Source organism: Tupaia chinensis, unplaced genomic scaffold (assembly GCF_000334495.1).
Source record: "Tupaia chinensis unplaced genomic scaffold, TupChi_1.0 Scaffold000228_1, whole genome shotgun sequence".
NCBI classification, from domain to species: Eukaryota; Metazoa; Chordata; class Mammalia; order Scandentia; family Tupaiidae; genus Tupaia; species Tupaia belangeri.
Genome location: NW_006159703.1, coordinates 3,447,536 through 3,466,537, shown reverse-complemented (window position 1 = coordinate 3,466,537; position 19,002 = coordinate 3,447,536). Strand labels below are relative to the sequence as shown.

At 39.6% G+C, this 19,002-nt stretch overlaps 1 protein-coding gene across 1 annotated transcript in view; it reads left to right on the top strand.

Annotated features, from left to right (window-relative positions):
* The window catches only part of JAKMIP2 (janus kinase and microtubule interacting protein 2), a 188,604-nt gene extending 171,048 nt beyond the window's left edge, over positions 1 to 17,556 (top strand). The window contains exons 21-22 of the mRNA XM_006148053.3: positions 3,873 to 3,943; positions 16,561 to 17,556. Of these exons, the coding sequence (XP_006148115.1) occupies positions 3,873 to 3,923 (51 nt within the window). The 3' untranslated portion in view covers positions 3,924 to 3,943; positions 16,561 to 17,556. The remainder of the gene's footprint in view (positions 1 to 3,872; positions 3,944 to 16,560) is intronic.
* The last annotated feature ends 1,446 nt before the right edge of the window (positions 17,557 to 19,002 follow it).

The following is a 19,002-nucleotide window of genomic DNA, read 5'->3' as shown; positions in this document are numbered from 1 at the left end:
TATGTTTTACCTCAGTTTTCCCTTCCTCATCTTCATTTCCTTTCCAAAGATTTCTTCTGAGTTTTGTTACTCTAGTTTACTCGTTATTTAAAAAAATCTCTTAGCACTTTTTATTTAGTCTTCTGCATTATTATTCTTAAAAAGCCCGTTCACGCATATGCTGCAGTTTCTCCCAACACTGAGTTCAGAAACATGGGCTGGCACGTGACGGTTACACTTTCCTGGGATTTCCCCAGTGATCTGAAGAGGAACTGCTTCTTCCAAGTCGGCCAGTGTTTCTGGGGAAGAGTAAAACATGGTGGTTTTTCAAAGAGGGCACGTAAAAATGTGTGTGTGTGTGGGAGGTGGGAAGGGGCTCAGGCAGGAGTGCTGAGCAAACTTCAGGAGCTCAACAGTCACACAGCAGAACTATCCACCCTGCGGTGCCAGGAGCCTCCTACAAAAGAACGCAAGGATGGCAAAGGCGTGTTCTTTAGCATTCCAGTCTGATTGACTGGAAGTAGCTACCTGAATCCCAGTATTGAAAAAGAAAAGGCTATTTTGCAATATCTTCCATGGTCGCCAGAGTAGAAAATAGCAAACCATCTGCCATTCCTGAGACAATGGTTCAAAATTCTTTCATTCTATTAGGTCGCCGGGAAAGTCATGACATATTTTACTATGTTTCCTACGCAAAAACATGTCATGACTTTCCCAACAACCCAATGAATCGTTTCCATAGTTATCCATATATGAGATCAGAGGGCGTTGGTGGGATCTAGTGGCCGCACCACCAGGCATCCAGATTCTTCTGCAGACTGGGTCTTCAGGTACTCATTTGCCTTGTGTAAGTGATTTAACCTATATTTAAATAGTTCTATAAAATAAGGATGATAAGTTTTGCCTTCACCTCCTCTTATGAGTCCATGAAGAATAAGTGAGGCTACATACATAAAACTCGGGAAATATTAAGAAAACATAAGTCAAATTAAAAAGTATAATTTTAAAAATTTCCAGCCCAGCCCCATAGTCTAGTGGGCAAGGGAGCTGGATCCCACAAGACCAACTATACAGTCCAAATCTAGACTTGGCGGCTTATAAAACACACTGGGCCCATATGTATGTGTGCCCCAAATCCTGAGAGATGGAGAAGAAGGGATTGCAGGGTGAACACACCCCAGGGGTGGTACTTTCTCCCTCTCCCTCTCTTTCTGTCTCTCCATCTCTCTCTATGGAACGTGCAAACACTCTAACACTTTTTCTTTTTAAATTTTCAACCCCTCAAGTATACATCTGCAAAATTTTAAAGTTAAATTGCCATCATTTCAGAAGTGGGGTGTTTAGTTCTTCAGGATTGAATGAGCCCAAGGTAAAGTGCAATGGACCCGACCAAAGATGATCTAATTTCCAGTGATTGGCAGGAATACCCAGAAGGCAGGGATGGCTTCCAGCTTCCTGATTGTCTAAGGACATGCCTAATGTTTTCCACATTTTTAAATGATCAGCTCTTGGTCCTTTCTTCTGCTAAGCTGTCCAGGGCTGGCTCGAGAAGAAAGTCATAGTTCAGACAACTCTTCCCCCAGAAACTGTGCGATGCCATTCAGATCCCACTCAACTGAGTTTTTAAAAACATAAACAAAATTGGTGATTTTTTTAAATACCTGTTAATGTTACAACCCTATGAAAATTTTGGAAGTAGGAGGATTAAGATTATATTGTCAGAATTCATTAGGAACCCTTTTTACAATTCTTTTGCCAAGTACACCTTATAGATCTAAACTTCCTAAACATTTATTAATAATGAAGTAATGTACTTAACAGAAAATAAGGACATTTTAGTTATCAAAGCCATATATTCCACATATAGTAGTAAATTAAACCATGTCAAAAACAACCCAGTTGATTTCTGATTAGAGATTCGAATGAGAGGTGAGGTTTCTATTGTACCTTTGACTCTCTTGACCTCAGTTCTACTCTCTTGAAGCCTGGTAAAAAGGCTAAAAATCCCTTATGTCCACACTACTCTTCCTTCTTTTTCAGAGTCCTTCAACACCCACTGGGAGTACATGCATGTTCATTTGCATGCATACAGTTAGTGTAAATCAGCTGATGACAACAAACCTACAGCTCCAGGTGCATACAGCACTCTACCATATGCAAAGCACTATCTTTTTTTTTTTTTGGAGAGATTTTCACTATAGGGCGTGTGCGCACGCCAGACAGACAGAGAGAGACATAGAGACAGAAAGCAAGAAATCACCCCCCAGGGGGTATGGTCATGCCGCAATCCCTTCTCCTCTCGGGATCTTGGGCACGCACGCACATGCGCCCGGCGTGAGTTTTAAGCCACCGGGTCTGGGACGTGAACCACGGTCAACTACGTGGGAGTCCAGCGACATAGCCATTACGCTAACTGCTGGTTCCTGCAAAGCACTATCTTCATCTCACTTAATTCTTATCATTATTCTACGAGCTAGACACAGAAGGTGCTATGATCCCTTTTATGTGAATAATAAAAGAATGGCTCAGAGATTAAACAGCTTGCTCACGATTATGTAATCCATCTAGCAGATCAACACCAGAGGTCAGCAAGTCTGACTCCAAGTGCCATTTTCTGCCCACCACGCTGCAGGACTAGGAATCTCACCACAGACTAAGTGTTGGCGTCTGCTCATGCCTAGGGTGGCCCTAATGTCTGATCTTCTAGGATCAGTGAGGAACCTTTCATTCTTCTCCCTCTCTAGCTTCATCTGCTATGTTTATGTCTTCAAGGAATTAAAAGACAAAAGTACAGGGGTTCTACTTTTCAGAATATTTCATGGCTCTCAGCACCATATTTTAACCTCTTTATAGTATTTAGCCGTGAAGCAAGAACCTTATATACAATGGCACCAAAAAAAGTGTGCAGATAACTTATATAATGTGAGAAAGTCACACATGACCCTGTTCAAAGATGCTGTGTCCAACAGGATGTTCTTGGAGTCTGGTAAACAAAAGACTTCGAGACTCAGTAAAAGTCAACCACCAAGGAATCGATATTTTTTTAAAAATTGACCTATGGTTTTTGTAATTACTATTTGGTTGGTTTTATGTCGGTGCTATACTAGCATGTATTTGTCGATCCAGTTATCTGCTTCTTCAGTGGAGATTCTTGGTAGAAAGACACATCAGATTCTATTTAACTTCTGTGAGTCAAATTGGAGATGTGTTAGAGTCACGGCTGCTGAATCAACATCATGCATTCATGATATGAAATGCCCATGGATATAGAAGGGTATTTTATACCTCTAGGGTGCCCAGGGTAGACCCAGTTTATACCTGTCGCTCCAATATTATTGCTATAGTCTCCGATCTCTCTCTCTCTCACAAGTGGATAATTTATCATATGTTTACCCTGTATTCCCCCTGCTGTGCCTTGATCCTAAACCCACCACACTAACCAAACGGTGGTGTAGTACTGAGTGATTAACTGCATGTTTCAATCATATTGTGTCTTTGAATGATCATCCCGCCCGTGAAAGACAGAGACAACATTATTATAATGGAGTAGGACTCAGGCTATCTAAGCTCTACCCTTGACAGTGCCATGAAATTGTGTGAGATTCAACTAGTGATTTATTGCTCTGTACTTGTTTTTCTCATCTACAAAATTAAAAGCTTAAGCTAATTATCTGTAACACCCCCTCACAATTCTAAAATGTGTGAATCAATGTTCCTTGAACACTGATTGCTTTGCCAATAGGTAAATTAAAAGTACAGATTTTCAAAACAAAGGAGGAATTGTTGTGAGAAGTGGTCACATTTGGGCGATATGAAAAAGCTGAGCTTTTATACTACCTGAATCGCACTACAGAAATTCAGATTTACATAATCTTCTTCTTTTTCTTCTGCAGTTTCTGTTTCTATTCTTGTTCTTCTCTCTTGCCTTTATTCTATGGCCTTGATGTCAAGGTGCCTCTTAAAGGTAAGATTCCATTTAATTCTCAAAATGTGGTTCTAAGAGGAATTTGATATGAAGGATGCTGCCTAGAGTTACTATGTTGTGTTATTTAAAAACAAACATACTTGCTTAGTTAGCTTAAATGCTATAAGATGAAAAAATAGAGCTGATTCATTTGAGTGATTATTAAAGAAATAAAGATTCCCATTATATGTAATAATATGTAATAATTCACTTTTTTTCCAATTAATTGTATGCTTTGGCAAGTCATAAGTCTGTATATCTTAGTATTCTCATCATAACCTCTCATTACACAAAGTTGTTACTATATTTACAAAGTGAAGAAATATATCTTTTTTAGTAAAAGAGAATTATTTATTTAATTTAATTTATTTCTTTATTATTACCTTTAATTTGCTATAGGGCACATGTGCTCACCAGAGAGAGACAGAGAAATTGAGAAAGCAAGCCACCAGGTCCAAGACTCGAACCATGGTCAGCCATGTGGGAGTCCAGCACCTTAACAACCACACCACCTGGTGACCGTAACTGTATCTTTAGCATTGATTCCAGCCAGAAAATTCTGATTCTGCAAATCTAACATTGCTAATAATGACTGCTGGGTTTTTTTTTTTTTTTTTCAGTCCTTTTTTCTCAGTCTCTTGTCACCAGAGCTCAGGAAAGCAAGAAAATAGGAACTCATTTTCCAATAAGTTACTTTTCAATGTCAATTTAGGGGAAGAAAGGACAGTCTTATTTTTATATTTACCAAGTCCATGTCTCATGAATACATGCATTTAATCTTAAGCAGTGATTTCCAATGCTTAAAGAATCCAAGACCCTACCCTGGATTTAATGAGTCAGATCACTGGAGATGGAGGTGAGATAGAGGTTGGGAGAGGTTAAAGATTGGTCTGTATTTAACAACCACTTCCAGTGATTCCAATGTCCAGCCAGGTATGGTAACTGCAGATCTCAATACCATCATTAAAAATTAAGAACTAGCTGCTATAAATCTATTTGGTCCATGTCAACTTCAGCTTCACCTGTTAAGTTATATCATGAGAGATCTTTCATGTTATTTAACATTTTCTATATAGCAAGTTGCAAAATGGAAGAAAGACTCTCTCTCCATGGATATAAACTCTGTTACCCAGATGTGGAACGGACAAGTAAAAGTGCTTTAACATGATCTAAAACAAGGGAAGAGTTATGTAAAGTTATCCAGAAAGCTTATATCTTCTTACAACCAACCTCTGGCTTTATTCCTTCATCCAAACGATTTTCTGTTCAGACTTAAAGCTATTGAAGGTCTGATAAGAGGGATGATAAAGTTGTAACACAGAAAGAAGACTGAGTAGGGGCTACAGGTGGCATGGTGGTTGCAGTGCTGGATTCCCAACATGGCTGGCCACAGTTTCAGCCCTGGACCTGGCAGCTTGAAAATCATGCCAGGGGTGTGTACATGCATGCCTAAATTCCTGAGAGGAGAATGGAGGAGAAGGGATTGCAGTGTGGCCATCTCTTCTGCTAGGGGCTGGGAGGCGCAGATTTCTCACTTTCCTTCTGTCTATTTCTGTCTTTCTCTGACAAGCACACACACCCTATGACAAAAACAAAACTAAAAGGAAGACTGTGTTACTTAAATTAAATGAGAAAGTCCAAATTAAAATGGGTTGAAACTCTCAAGGAAAATGTCAAAATTGCCAAAATATGAGAAAAAAAAAGTTCACTAAAATAAAAATGTAATAAAGTTCAATAAACTTCACAGAAATACCTGGTAGTTTAGGGAAGAAAAAATTAAACCTCATGAATACTGGTTATCAAATGAATAGGTTTCACCATTCACATCAGTAATACTGGTTATCAAATGAATAGGTTTCACCATTCACATCAGTAACGGCAACACCTATGTGCTAGATACTGTTCTAAACAGCGGATACATTTCATCCTCACAAGACCCCCTGTGAGGGAGCTGTTGCTTTTATTCCTATTAGACAGTGGAGAACTTACAACATATAACTGTCCCGAGATGGCACGGCTACAAGCAGCGGGCCTGGGATTTGTGCCAGGCAGCCTCACTCAAGAGCACTTTGAGCCACAGTACTGCCTGATGATTTTTTGAGGGCATTTCTTCCATGCTGTGAGCAACACTTGCCATGGAATCACAGGCACCATGCTCTACTTGTGTGGAGCCGCTTAGCTCTGTGTGTGAAATGTCCACATGTGCATCTCTGTACCTCCCCCCACTTTATGTACCCCTTAAGGGCTATACAAGATTTGCCTTGTTCTTTTTCCATCATAGCACATAACTGACACTTAGTAATTGTCTGTTAAATGAAAGACTGTATGATAATTAATAATAATATAGCAAGTTAATACAACAATGAACCTGGCAGTGTAAAATAAATGCTGGAAAATGGATGAGTGGTTTAGAGTGTAGTTTTGAAATCCAATATGCTTTTTGTTTGTTTGTTTTTTCTTCTTCTTTTTTTTTTTTTTTTTTTTTTTTTTTTGTCCCAATAGGGCCCTCCCTCCCGGAGATGCCATAGGGCACATGCCCTTCCAGGAGAGGAGAGCTACAGAGATAGACAGAGACAGAGAAAGTGAGAAATCCCCCTTAGGAGGATGGCCATGCTGCAATTCCTTCTCTTCCTTTCTTTTCTTGGGATTTTGGGCACACATGCACCTGGCATGATTTTCAAGCCACTGGGCTCAGGACTTGAACTGCTATTGGCTATGTGGGAATCCAGCCATCTTAACCACCATGCCACCTGTTGGCCCTGTCAGATATACTTTTAAAATTTGAATCCTGCTGCCTGTGAAATGATAGACAATTAATTTAAGCTATATGAAATTAGTTTTCTTATTCAATAAAATGGTTATAATTTTGTTATCTTCAGTATAGTGTCATGTTTAGAGAATTAATTGAGATCATGCATATGAAAGAGTTGTTACATTTTCAGGAATATTTTTAAATAATCAGCAACTTTTACCTATTATTATATTTTTTAAAAGTTATCTACTATATTTACTGAGTTTGAAATATAAAAATCTGGGGATCCAGCAGGTGACATGATGGTTAAAGCACTGTTCTCCTACCTAGTGACCATTGTTCAAGTCCCAGACCTGGTGGCTTGCTTTCTCACTTTCTCTCTTTCTCTCTCTCTCTTTCTCTCATCTCGCTCTGGTAAGCATATGTGCTCTATAGGAAATTAAATAATAATAATTAAAATTTAAATAGATAATTCTTTTCTGAAAAGTTGGAATAATAACCCCTAGTATTGCTAAGTAGTTTATAGCCTAAATCAAGATATACAGTTGCTTTTTCATCTGCTCTTTCCAGGGAATAATCTGGATTTAAATAACATAAGGGAATACAACCTTGCTGAGAACTGATGAGTGCTACTTAATGTCTTCAACACAAAAAGAGATGAAGTAAGGAAGAAAAGTGCTTAGCTTGTTGGCACGTAGTAAAAGCATACTCCAGATAACCATAAAAACTTGTTTATGGTGAATTAATGATTTATAGTCTGTCCATAAACCCAAGACTAGCTTAAATTATATATAAATATACCCTCCTTAAAATGGAGTGACTCATACTTCTTTTTCTTTTAGCCGTTACCTAAGTCATTATAATCAGTGATGATATAAAAGCTACTAAATGCTTCCCATATGGCACCCTCCTGCATTAATGCTGGCTGAATGAATCACTCAGCTGCATAGACTATATTGGAGCTTTTACCTTAAATAGGGGGACCCCAAGTAGTTGCTGGAGATCGCATCTGCTCATATATTCTGTTTATTCTAATGTGAAAAGTACACCACTAAATTAGCGTTCTCTAGAAAGAAAAAAAAATGTTGGATGGATATATAAATAAAAGACACATACATACACACATGCAAGGGGATTAATTAGGGGAATTGGCTCGCCCATACAGTTATGGAGACTGAGAAGTTCCACATCTACAGAGGTGCCATAGGGTGACTCAGTCCAGGTCAGTAGCCAATGGTGTAATTCTCAGTCCAAGCCCTGAGGCCTGGGAGCCCTTGGGGAGGCTGCTGGTGCAAATCCCAGAGTCTAAAAGTCCAAAGAACCTGGAGTTCTGAAGTCTAATCCATCCATTCCTCCTTCACCGCCTAGTCACCTCTCATTAAAGCCCATCTCCTAACACTGTGACATAGATTAAGTTGCCAATGCATGCCTTTGGGGGATCCATTCAAGCCATAGCAACTACTAATTCTAACACAGTAGACAGTTACACAGAGAGAACAAAGGAACAAAGACATTAAGAGGAGTAGGAAAATAACTACCATTAAATTAGTTGTCAAGTTCAGGTTATAATGGCCCATTGAAAATCCCCCTTTTCTGGGACCAGCAGATGGTGTAATGGTTACGTCACTGGACTCCGATGTAGTCAATTGAGGTTCAAGTCCTGGACTCGGTGGTTTAAAACTCACACCAGGCATGTGTGCTTGCATGCCCAAAATCCTGAGAGGAGAATGGAGAAGGGATTACAGCGTGGTCATCCTCCAGAGGGTGATTTCTCACTTTCTGTCTCTCTTTCTTTCCAGTGAGTGCATGTGCCCTAAAGCAAAAAAATCTCTCTTTAAAAAAAAAAAAAAAAAAAGAGAGAGAGAAAAAGAAAATCCTCCTTTTCTGAGCAGGGATGAATTAATGGAGAACAGGAAAGCACTAGCTTTGTTCATTATGAAGGTGGGAAGACCAGAGAGAAGGGGATCATGATTCTTTATCTCCGTGTTCCGATCTAGTTCATTTTTTAAGACACTTCCTTAGTATCAACCATGAATTCTTGAACCTGAGAGCTCAATATTCTTAATTCCTGTCTAGTAACATAAAACATGTTAAAAGGCACACGATACTGGGTAGTCAGCCCTCTGTATCTACAGTTTCTAAATCCAGGAACTCGGCCAATTATAGATCAGAAATATTTAGGAAAAAAAAATCGGTTGCATCTGTACTGAACACGTACAGAATATTTTCTTGTCATATACCCTAAACAACTATTTACATAGTATTTACATTGTACTAGGTATTATAAGTTATCTGGAGATGATTTAAAGTATATGGGAGGGTGTGTCTAGTTTATATGTAAATAATATGCCATTTTATATAAGGGACATGAGTAGCAGAGATTTGAGTGTCCTTAGGAGTTCTGGAACAACTCCCCCCTGCCCCCTGCCATGAATATGAAGAGACAACTGTTACTATTCTGATGAAAAAAATTAACAAAAATTAAGTGTTATATAATAAAAATAGCCACAGTTAATCAGTTACAAGTTATCTAGTAAGATATGTAAATATTTACTTTTTGTTACCTATAGTTTTATTTTCATCTCTCTTTCCGCTGATGCCCACATGTGGCCTGTGGAAAATAAATGGCCATATGGACCGATCTCTACTGTATTTGTAGTTTGAAAGAGGAGAATTTATTCCTTCTTGTTTTAAACTGATTATATGTTTAAGATGAATCATTGTATGCCCAACAGCCATTTCTTTTTTGTGTAAATATATCCATTACCCTTAGGGACCAACAGTTAGCATAATGGCTATGTCGCTGGACTCCCACGTAGTCGACCGCGGTTTGAGTCCCAGACCTGGTGGCTTAAACTCACGCCAGGCACGTGTGCATGCTTGCCCAAAATCCCGAGAGGAGAATGGAGGAGAAGGGATTGCAGTGTGGCCATCCTCCCTGGGGGTGATTTCTTGCTTTCTATCTCTCTGTCCCTCTCTGCCTGTCTGGCGAGCGCACGCACCCTATAGCAAAAAATACATAAATAAATAAAAATAAAAAACCTCTCCAAAAAAAAAATACATATAAATATATCCATTAGCCTTTATCCAGTCCTAATAAAATAATTTCCCAGTCTGTCTCACAAATTGGAGACAGACTGGGAAAGTAATAAAGCAGAGTATGGCTTATGCTTTATTTATCTTTGTTTCTTCAGTGTCTGCAACAGTGCCTTATAATATTAGGTGCTGAATAAATTGTATATGTACAGATGGGCTAAAGGGAAAATGAATGAATGAATGAATAGCTGGGTAAATGAATACGAACATAGACATGTGACGTGTTAGGTTAGAGTCGTGGATAGCAAAATAATATAATATCAAGATAACATACCTGGTTTGTTCCTTTGTGTCATTGGGAAACTGACCTTAAAAATGCATCAGTGAAGGAAAGAACACATCACAAAGTGCATCTTCTCTCCTCCACAGTTCAAATAGGATAGCAACTGGACCTCGCACTTCTCCTATAGCTACTCATATAACCCGTTCTTCACATACGTAGTAGTTAGGGTGAGTTCTGTGAAACATAAATCTAATTGTACCCCCTTCCTGGGAAAACAATATCATTAGGACTAAGTTCTAATTTCTTTTTTTTTTTTATAAGAGAGATTTTTTGCTATAGGGTGCATGTGCTTGCTGGAGGAACAGAGACAGAAAGCAACAAATTACCCCCTAGAGGAGATGGCCACACTGTAATCCCTTCTCTGCCACTCTCCTCTTGGGATTTTGGGCATGCATACACACATGCCTAGCATGAGTTTCAAGTCTCAAGGTCCAATACTTGAACCACGGTCAACTACGTGAGGGTCCAGTGACATAACCATTACACCATCTCCTGGTCCCCCAAGTTGTAATTTCTTAACATGATCGGCAAAACCCTTTATGATCTAAAAATCCACAACCTCTCAGGCATGCTGTCACTTCAGGGTCCCTTCATAAGCCACACTCACACAAGGTTTTGCCCAAGCTGTCTTACAATATTCCCCTTCCTACTTTCTCTAGTAAATGCCTCAGCTCAGTTGTGATTCTTTCAGAAGAATTCTTCCTCAGTTTTTCTTCTGGCCAAATTTTGTATTCATTTAGGTGTGGTGTGTGGGGGCATCTGTGTGTATTCATCTGGGCAGGGACTGTGCATTGTGTTCACCCTTTTATCCCAGATACCTGGTATCTGCCACATAGTCAACAATCAATAAATACTTTCTATCTTTTTTTTTAAGAATTATTTATTTATTGGGTCATCAGAAAAGGCATGATGCATTTTTACATAGGAAAACAGAAAAATAATACATCATGCCTTTTCTGACGACCCAACAGTTTTATTTATTTATTCATTTTAATTGCTATAGGTCATATGCTCTCACCAGAGAAAGACAGACAGACAGAGCACAAAAGTGAAAAAGCAAGCTGCCAGGTCTGAGACTCAAAACACTTTCTGTCATGTGAGAGTCCAGTGCCCTAACCACTAGGCCACCTGCTGGCCCCAATAAATACTTTTTAAATAATACTGTTAATATTATAAAGAAAAGGAAGAAGATATATATATTTTACAGTTAAAAATTGCTTTTTATATCCACTGTTTTATGTAATATTTAGCACAAGCCTGCAAAATAAATAGTATTATTCTCCTGTCCTAATCTCTTTGTAGTGCTGTAACAAAACATCTGAAACTAGGTAATTTATAAATACTGCAAGTTTATTTGTTACAGTCCTGAGGCTAGGAAATCCAAGCTCGAGGTGCCAGCATGCTCAGTGTCTGATAAAGGCCCATTCTCTGCCTCCATGACGACACCCTTTTCTTGCATCCCAGGGAGGGCTGAACAGTGTGTCCTCAAAAGTTGGAGGGGTTGAAAGGGCAAAAAGAGTCTACTCATTCCCTCCAGCATCTTTAGAAACCACTAATTCCTTACGAAATCATTTGTTAAAGGCCCCACTTCTTAATATTGTTATCTTGGGAATTAAGTTTCAATATAGATATTGGAGAAGACACAAATATTCAAAATATAGCTTTTTTTTTAAGAATCATTTTATTTAACTTTATTTGTTTATTTATTTTAATTTGACAAGAGAGGGACAGAGTGAAAAAAGAGAGAGAGAGAGAAAGTGAGGAAGCAAGCCACCAGATCCAGTACTTGAACCACAGTCAGCCATATGGGAGTCCAGTGCCCTTAACCACCATGCCACCTGTCAGCCCCAATCAAACAATTTCTTAACATTAAAAAATGAGCAAGTAATAGCATCAACTATTTGAGTGTTTTGAGTGATATTAATAGGTAAAACGGTGGACATAGCACTTGGCATTAGAAAGGCACATCAACGAACAAGTTTTGCAGACATAGAGACCAAGCATTCCAACTTTACGCTTTTCAAGATGTTTTTCCATCTACCAGGAATACTTTTCACACACCACTGTTCACTGGCTCGTACCCAGTCATCATTCCATGTCAGTGAAAAATCAGGGAAGCTTCCCCAATCTTCTGTTTTTGATAAGTTTTTGTTCAATATTCATTATCTGTCTTTCCCACTAAGATTCTCAAAGTTCCATTATGTACTAACCGCCAGTATCCGTTTTCTCATATGTAAAATGGAGGCAATAATAGTAGCTGCAATGTATTGAATACTATATATGTTACATACGAGAACCGAAGTAATGGAAGGTGTCAGAGATGGCCCTTGAGTTCCAGACTCAGTGCCTGGTTGGATGGTATAGCCCTTACGGAAGGGACACCAGTCTTCTCATTGTCTTAGAATCTGGTGTGTAGTAGAGTCTCAGAAATTATGGCAGCAATTTCTGATTTTCAAAGGAGGAAAGGAGAGCTTAACACTGTTAAGCAATCTATTTAAAAGAATCCCTGGGACCATTGAATAACTGCAGTTATTCTGAATGCCCGTGTGAATAATAAGGCTTTTCTGCAAAAATCTTAGTTCCTTTTACAGATACTCCTCAGCCTACAGAAATTTAAATTGTAAGAGACTGCCTGTAAGTCCACTGGGTTTTGTTTGTTTTATTTTGTAACTACCAGAGGGCACATGCACTCTCCAGAGATGGGGAAGAGGCAGGGGAGAGGTGAGAGAGTAGATGAACACCCTTCAGTGAGGCCTGGTCATGCCACAATCTCTTCTCCTCCATTTCTTTGTCTTCTCAGGACCTTTGCTGTGCATGCACACATGCCTGGAATGTTTCTCAAGCTACCATGGTTGGGATTTGATCTGCTTTCCTTTCCCTTACCCACTAGGCTACAGGGCCAGCCCAAGTCCATGGTTTTGTTTTGTTTTGTTTTGTTTTGTTTTGTTTTGTTTTGTTTTCTTGGAGAGGTTTTCGCTATAGGGCACGTGCACTCGCCAGACAGACAGAGAGACAGAGAGACAGAAAGCGAGAAATCACCCCCTAGAGGGGATGGTCACGCCGCAATCCCTTCTCCTCCATTCTCCTCTTGGGATCTTGGGCACACACGCACGCACATGCGCCCGGTGTGAGTTTTAAGCCACTGGGTCCGGGACGCGAACCGTGGTCGACCATGTGGGAGTCTAGCGACATAGCCATTACACTAACTGCTGGTTCCCAAGTCCATGGTTTTTTAAACCAACATGTGTTTATTCAGATGATGGGTTTTGCCTTCATTGTGATAGGTTTTACCTCAGTAGTGATAAGCAGATATGATGCATTGACAGAGAATTTAGGATTTAAACTCTAATAGCATATAAATTGAAAGTTTGCAGATAGGAGATATTTTACCTATGTTTATGTATGTGTATATTTAAGTCTATTTCTTTCTTCCATGAGTGTGTGTGTAAGAGAAAGAGGGAGCGTGCACCAACACCCCTGACAGGGTCTTGATGCCGTGATCCACCTCCAGCCTCACCCAACCCCAGATCTTGGGCATATGTGTGCCCAGCATTCTAGGGAGATCCCTGGATGTGAACCGAGAACATTCCCATATGTGTCAGCCTTGCAGGCAATATTGCATTACTGTTGTGCCACCATCTGATCCCTTCTATTGAATATATATGTTATAAACATACACACACACACACACACACACAGAGAAACTTGAAAATAAACATGTATCCCTTAAAGAGTATTTTATACACATTCAGAACAGTTCTTTTCTTAAGCAGAGAATAGATTATATTTCTAGTTGTTTAGGACTCTTGGTCCAGTGGGATATAAACATGACCTTAATCTTTTTTCCTCAAATAATGACTTTTACTTGGGTCTATCTCCTTTCCTCATTAATACTTCAGTTAAATCTTAGTTTGGGGGGCCAGCATGTGCTGTAGTGCTGGACTCCCACATGTCTCACCGCGGTTTGAGTCCCAGACCCGGTGGCTTGAAACTCACGAGGGATACACGTGCATGCCTGCCCAAATCCAAAAGGAGAATGGAGGATAAGGGATTGTGGCATAGCCATCTCCCCTGGGGGGTGATTTATTGCTTTCTGTCTCTCTATCTCTCCAGTGAGCATATGTGCCCTACAGCAATAATCTCTCAAAAAAAAAAAAATCTTAGTTTGGTTTCCTAACCTCTCAGTCATTTTCAATTCTCAGTTAAAAAGTTCAATCTCAGGGAACCAGCAGTTAGCGTAATGGCTATGTCACTGGACTCCCACGTAGTCGACCGCGGTTCGCGTCCCGGACCCGGTGGCTTAAAACTCACGCCGGGCGCGTGTGCGTGCGTGCCCAAGATCCCAAGAGGAGAATGGAGGAGAAGGGATTGCGGCGTGACCATCCCCTCTGGGGGGTGATTTCTCGCTTTCTAGCTCTATGTCTCTCTCTGTCTATCTGGTGAGCACACGTGCCCTATAGTGAAAACCTCTCCAAAAAAAAAAGGAAGAAAAGTTCAATCTCAGACAGTTTAAGCTCATTTCCTACCTTATCTTACCCTAGGCTTGAGCCAGGCATCTTCATGGATAACTTGGTTCATGGTCTATTTCTAAGAGATCTCCTCTCCTTCCCTTCCTCTTTAAGGTTCAACCCCTCTGGAAGGCAGGGAGGAGGAAGAGGGGAGGAGGAATGGGAGAGGAGGTACTGTTTCTCAGCTCCATTGGCAGTGGTAATAACTGTTTCTCTGACAATTACTACCCAGCTCTTAACGACTTTTTTATGAGAGGTGACTAAAGGCTGGTCATTCTATGGGGACATCTGTGTGGGTTCTTCAGAAGACTGTGCAAAACACACATACTGCATTATTCCAGGGCTGACAGAAATCTACGCTCTTCTACTGCTGCTGTGGCTGCTATCCTTGGTGGTACAACCCACGCTTCTTGTTGAATATGTAACCTTTCAATCAACTATGGACAAGTAGACAAATACACTACTGTCCCTGTCTGTGCTCTGTCACCTCTTAATTCTCTGCTCAGATAGAAAAGGGAAAATGAGCGAGTTTGTTTCTGAGCAATAAAGGTGTCTGTTCAAGCACAATCAGTCTCTTTATACCTCTTTGCACATTCCCCTCTCCCTTTGTGTGATCTAGGGGACCACTGCCCTTCCTTCCCACATGTTCTCCTCTGTGACTATCACTCTCTCATCCCCGGTAGCCTAGTCTCGAGAGAAAAATGCCTCTGCAGATATGCACTCCAAATATTTCTGACTTGAATTGATAGCAAGAATGTCTTCGACTCTTTAAGTTGCCTCAGTGTGGATAGGCTGGGCATGTCCTTGTGGTATTAAGTGCCTCCTTTTCCCTTCCTTTCGATCTTAGGCACCATTTCTGAGACAATAGCTAAAGTCCTTCTAAAGATTAGCCTCATTTTATAGATGAGAATATCGTGGCTTAAAGAAGTTAAATAGCCTGTCCTTGAACATGCAGAGAGAACATGGAAATCCCATTGGTGTGTCCACAGATTCAGATTCTAAGGTCAGGTCCTTAACAGCACACGATTGCATGTCCTCTGTGCCATTTCTGGCTTTTATTGGAAGAAAGCATTACAATGATAGACTTCTAACCAAGTGAAAACCCAGACATGTAGACTTAAATGGGAATAAGGCCGAAGGTCTTGACTGTCACAGCCCCAGGATAGCACCTTGTGAGGGACATCTCAGAATCAACGAGAAAATCCATGTGGCAGGATTCTCAGGAAGTCCTCCAATCAGGGCCTTATGGTGGAGACAACCTGCCGATTACTGCAATTGTTGGGGAGGGAGTGTGACATAAACATAAAAGTAAGTCATTGCAAACATAGAACTGCTTTTAAAATAACACCTTTTTTTTTTTTTGAGAGAGAGAGAGAGAGAGAGAGATTTTGCTATAGGGCGTGTGCTCACGAGAGAAACAGAGAGACAGAAAGTAAGAAATCCCCCCAAGGGGGGATGGGCACGCCACAATCCCTTCTCCTCCATTCTCCTCTCAGGATTTTGGGCACACACATGAGTTCCAAGCCACTGGGTCCAGGACTAGAACCACAGTCAACTACTTGGGAGTCCAGTGACACATCATCTGCTGCTCCCTTAAAATAACATTTTGAGTTGATCTGTGGGGTTATGATGATTGATTCAATTGAGCCTCATAAAGTATTACCTAAGGAAGTCCCATACAAAAAAGTAATAATGATAATATCTATATTGTAGGCCACTGACTACAAAACAGGAACTGTTCATTGATTTATACATAATTATGTCACAAAAAAACATTAAAACAGATACTTCCATTTTTTATTTAAAATTAAAGTAGCTAAGCTTAGAGATGTTAGGCATCCTGCTCAAGTTCATACAACTCAAAGAGGTGATAAAGAATTAAAAAAACATTTATTTTTACAAAGGAGTTGTTTTTCTTTCTGATTCAGCTATTAATAGAAATCATGATTAAAGATTTTTTTCCCCCTCTGTTTTACAGAGTAACCGAAAACATGGATAAGACTTCAAAAAGGCAAATGCTTCTAAACCTTCAAAGATGGCAAAATTGTTTACACCAGTGAAAGGGATATCAAAAGCTAAGAACTACCTTGTAGCTAGGACTACAACTATGTATTTTAAAGCCATTATTCAAGGTTTCTTACTTGACAGTTCCTACATGACCCTGTTGAAAATCTACAATATATGCTGCATTTAAGGAAACATGTATATGTCAAACCAGAAGACAAGAACTATAAACATATATTGTGCAAAGAAAACCTTCGTCAGTGGAACCAGTTTCAGCAGATCAAGCAAAGATGTGTCTTGGGCATGGAACCAAAGTTACAATAAAACATTCAACCCCTGCTGTGCAGGGGGTGTCATTTAATGTAACACCACACCCCATGGAAACACTCGTCCTGATAATAAAACGTAATTTTAAAAAAAAATTCCAACAATAAAACAAAGGTGGGTGGGGAATGAAGCACGAGGCATACTTATGAGGAGCTATTTACAATAAAATGTTTCATTTGAAAAGTCTGGTTTCTTACTACAGGGATTTGCTTTTCTGTCTTTCCAATTGTTTTAAACTCAGGAACACAGACATCTGCCATGTGAATGGGAAGAAAAGCACTCTCCGTTTTGTTTTCCACAAAGAGTCACGTGGCGGAATGCATTCTCCAGATGACAGATGAGAAGTGGATCACAGTGACCTAAGGAAGCTGGCCGCCAAGTCAAAAGGAGTCGGGTTAATGCGACATACAAAATTAAAGCCAATGTGATGCTTCCTTGTCCATCTCTCACATCTGCATTCCTCCACCACCAACGGACTGATTGCATAATGTTGAAAATTAAGAAGATGCTACTCTGAATCACAAGCTCCCTGACTAGTTCTGTTTAGAACACTGACATCAAAAGGAAACGGGCCAGAGAGCATCTCTGAGTCTTTTCAGTTTCCAAAATAACTGGTTTTCAAATGGCTGCTTAAAATTGCCTGCAAATAAACATGCTCTATAATTTAGAAAAAACACTCTAGAAGTGATAGGTAAACTTTTATCAACAATGAGGTTTGCCACAGAGGTGTAAATATTATACTAAATTATGATTATTTTTAAACAGATCCAGAAATGCCAAGAGCATTTTGACCTCTTATTGTTTAGAGCGATACCAGTTTTTTCTCAGACACTGACGACAACCAGATAGCTCTACTTTTTTATAAAGAAGTAACATTGTGTTACTGATAAGGTCATTTTCTACCAGAGACAATTAGAGGACTGGTACTTTTCCTAAGTTAGGTATTACGGCATCTTGGATTCAGCTCTGAGAGCAAATACATGTTCTTGAAAAGCTAATTTTACACTTCATTTACTGTAGATAACAAAAAAACCTCAATTTTTCAAATTTTCGAGATTTTATTTATGGGGCTAAAATTCCCATGCTTAGAGAATGTGTGTAGAGAGCCAGAAACTATTTCTATGAAATGCTACACAAAACTTTCTATACATCGATTCAGTACCTGATTCTTCAGTTTTAGCACTGGCATTTTCGAAGCCAGAATAATAGCTGAAGAATGTACAAGGAAACTAGAATGCTGGGGTCCCTCTTTTTGTTCTTATATTTACTGCTGACCCAGGTATCTTTGGCCCAGTCACCTAACCTCTCTGTGCCTCAGTTTCCTCATCTGCAAAATGGGGTTAAAATGCTTTTTCATAATGTTTTATTTGCAGTTCTGGAAAAAAAAAAAAGAGGTGCTTAAAGTAGCACAAAGTGCTTTGTAATTATTACAACTGCTGTATTCTTTGACTTTTTCCTGTTCAGAAAAATATTTCCCTGTGTAATAAATAAAATTGTGCTTCAGTTTGGTTAACTCTAAGCACTGCAGCACTGAAGCTTGCCCATCATGCTACCTGGGACATTATTAGCAATAAAAATTAAGATCTCTAATAGTCTTTAGCAAACAGATCATCTCATGCTATTGAACAAGATAGAGGAGTCAGGCATTTCAATGATGAGCATCTCCTCACTCTCCTGATTGCATAAACACGTTGTCATGCAAAACTCCACTTTGATTACTGGAGAGCAAACCATGAAACAGAGGTTTGGAATGAACTGCACGTTGTCATGCAAAACTCCACTTTGATTACTAGAGAGCAAACCATGAAACAGGTTTGGAATGAACTGTCAGTATCAAATAATTAGCCTCTCTCCTTCATTTGGGGGAAGGTCAGTGGTATGACCTACTGAGAACATATAAAACAGAACTATTTTTCCATTGGAGTCTTTGCTCAAGTAGGTAGGTTCCAAATTAAATATGAGTGGTAGGTTTATTATGCAGGAAAGTAAGCTGTGCCTCTACAGTGTGTGTGACCCACCCCTGGCAAATGTATCAAGAAAAATAGGAGAGAAGGTAAATTGCTGTCCTATCTTCGACATTTCTCTTCAA